The sequence below is a fragment of the Stegastes partitus genome, unplaced genomic scaffold, assembly GCF_000690725.1.
Source record: "Stegastes partitus isolate 25-593 unplaced genomic scaffold, Stegastes_partitus-1.0.2 Scaffold1843, whole genome shotgun sequence".
Lineage (NCBI taxonomy): Eukaryota > Metazoa > Chordata > Actinopteri > Pomacentridae > Stegastes > Stegastes partitus.
Window position 1 is genome coordinate 59,135 of NW_007579574.1, and position 3,038 is coordinate 62,172.

General features: G+C 38.3%; 1 protein-coding gene across 1 annotated transcript; it reads left to right on the top strand.

The window, feature by feature from the left end:
- Window positions 1-450: 450 nt before the first annotated feature.
- Window positions 451-3,032, top strand: LOC103372853 (transmembrane 4 L6 family member 4-like). The gene is made up of 5 exons (XM_008302600.1): window positions 451-664; window positions 992-1,060; window positions 2,377-2,510; window positions 2,593-2,779; window positions 2,903-3,032. The coding sequence occupies exons 1-5, from the start codon at window positions 488-490 to the stop codon at window positions 2,909-2,911; spliced, it is 576 nt and encodes a 191-aa protein (XP_008300822.1). The 5' UTR covers window positions 451-487; the 3' UTR covers window positions 2,912-3,032.
- The last annotated feature ends 6 nt before the right edge of the window (window positions 3,033-3,038 follow it).

The following is a 3,038-nucleotide window of genomic DNA, read 5'->3' on the forward strand; positions in this document are numbered from 1 at the left end:
AAATAATAAAAATGAAAATCTCTAAAAAATTCTGTCTCTCATTATTCTGGCGTTTAGCAAATAGAAATAATTTTGGTAATCCTAACTGACCTAAAACAGGAAAAGTTTAGTCACATTTATTGTCACATAGTGAGAAAAAAAGGATTATTGTCCTTTTATACAGTGTATGTAAACTTCTGGTTTCAGATATACATGCACAGATGTCTGGCTTGATGAAAGAGTGAAACTGAAGAATGAAGACTACGTTTTATACAAAAAAATATATATATATCACCATTCGAGTTAGAGTACAAAGTTTATTGGTTTAAAACTAATCTACATCCTCCAGCGGTTCGCCATCATTAATACTTTTAAGCTGCCAGTACAAACCCATTTCTCACTATTTTTGGTCAAGTTCTCCTCTGAGAAGAGGAAGTTTGATCTGAGATAAAAAAAGTGAGTGAACAGGAGCTTCCACAGCAGTCGGTCAGTTTCTCTCTCTGACAACATGTGTACTGGAAAATGTTCCCGTTTCATTGCCGTTACTCTGTACCCTTTAGTGCTTCTATCCATCATCTGTAACATTATCTTGTTCTTTCCTGGCTGGGATGTGAAGTATGTCAAAGAGGGACATATAACAGATGAGGTTAAATACATGGGAGGTCTGATCGGAGGAGGCGTAATGGTGAGTTATCTCTTCTCCAGTCTGATGCTGAAGTAAACTTTCTGAAGTATGATGTGCAGCCTCAGGTAAAAGTGGAAAACACTGACTTTATTCTGTTTGTGCTGTTTCGCAGACTTGATTATTTTGCCTGTTCTGAATCCTAATTTTGTGTTTTGGTAAAAAATCTGCAATTCTCGTAATCTAGAAACACTTCAAATCGATTGCATTATTCATGAGGACTATTTTACACAGTTACAAAATTGTTTTTCCTAATTTATGACCTATTTTGAACATGCTTCATGCTGATGCTTCATCTAATTCCCTGTCAACCGCTGTGAACCACCACAGGTGCTGATCCCAGCTCTGTACATTCACTTGACTGGAGACGAAGGCGGCTGCTGTGGAAATCGCTTTGGGGTGAGTCAGTCACAAGTAATTTCAGGAGCTCAGGAAAAGGTGAAGGAAAGAGTCAAACTATAATTTCCAAGTTCAAGAAGAACTGCCACGCTCAACTAAATTCAAGTGTTTACTGGTGGCCGGTCAAGCTGAGAGTTGCTCAGCAAGAAAAAAAAAAGGGAAATGCTGAGTAGTGCCACTTCATTATTGCACAACATTTACACGTTCTTGAGACAGATAATGCAAAACCATCAGAACCACAACACAGCATGTTTCTGCTTTTTTTTAGGATCAGAACCAGAGAAAAAGCCTTGTTAGTACAGGGTAAAAGTATTTATAACACCATCAACGTGGAGATTTATCCCAATTAATGAGCTTTCTGTTAGATTGTCTCCTTTTTGTGTGTGCATTTACTGCGACACAACTTGATAAAAACATATGTTAAAGCATTTTGCTTATAATAACTTGAATCAGAATCTATACATCAATATATATATATATATATATAATATAATACCAGAAACATTGTTTGGGCCTCAGCCTGTAGTTTTCCATGTTGCTGTTGGGAAGATAAGACACCCTATGAAAGAATGTGAGGAAGGTGGGAGGAAATGTGAGCTGAAAGTCCATGCTTCCTTAAACTTTAAACTCTTTAAACTTTAAACTTTCATTAAAAATGCATCAGTTGTTTAAAACATACAGTCGTCCTCAAATCCATTCATACCCTTCCATTAAAGAAAAGACAAAATTCACAATAGTCACTCAAACAACTAGAAACTGAAAAAAGTAATAATAAATCAAAATTTGCTAAATTATAATTTAGTGAAATAAGACATTGCTTTTGAATTGTGGTTGAAAAAAATAAAAATAAAAATAATTACAAAAAAAAAAACTGTCCAGGACAAATTAGAGCACTTTGTTGATGAGCAGTGGGTCAAAATCCAAATATCTGTCGACAGGTGCAGAAGTCTGATTGAGAGTTACAGAAAACACTTGATTGCAGTGATTGGCTCAAAGGGTTGTTCAATAAAATATTAGTTTACGGGTCCCATCATGCTTGTTTGCTTGTTTTTTTCTATATTTCTGTTGAGCCACAATTCAAAAACAATGTCATGATTTTCATTAAATTTTTATTCAGTATTACTTTTATCAATTTCAGCTTATGTCAGTGACAGCTGTTTTTTTCCTTCTTTAATGGGAGGGTTTGAATACGTCTGAGGACAACTGTGTGTTAGAAGAAGGAGGGTGAAATATGTAGTAAGAATTCAGTGTTAATATGTCCCAACGTCCAAGATAAACATCTCTGAACTTTGATTGTCATTCACCTGCTTTGGCAGATGTTCCTGTCGATTGTGTTCGCTGTAGTAGGCGTGGCCGGCGCCCTGTACAGCTTCACCGTGGCCGTGTTTGGCCTGTACAACGGGCCCCTCTGCCTCTACGACGGACAATGGACTCGACCTTTTGAAAACAGGTGACAAGCAGAAGCAGCTTCCTGACGACGCTCATTAACATGATGAAGTTCTGGTTATTTAGAAGCTTCTTTGTTTACACAGCACTAAGCCCTACATGAACGACCACAAGTTGTGGGCAGAGTGCGAAGAGCCAAAGAACGTGGTGCAGTTCAACATAGGGCTGTTCGTCACTCTGCTGGCAGCCAGCGGTGTGCAGGGCTTGCTCTGCGCCATTCAGATGATCAACGGCCTCTTCGGCTGCCTCTGTGGAACCTGCTTCAAGAAAGAGGTGAGACAGGGAGGTCACACACATGCCTTTAACACAAGCTGTGCAATTTGAGTGCATATTAACTTCCCACTCATTTGTTTTATTGGTGTTTTCTTTCCTTTCTTTTCTTTTCTTTACTTTTAGCACCCATAAGTTCTGATTCGGAGGCATTGGACCATTTGCAGTCACATCTGAAGATGGTTCTCCCTGTTGGAAGTCTGAGAGAAATGTTCCTGCCTATATTTGCATAAAAACGCTCCATGTGTATGTCCAGGTGCTT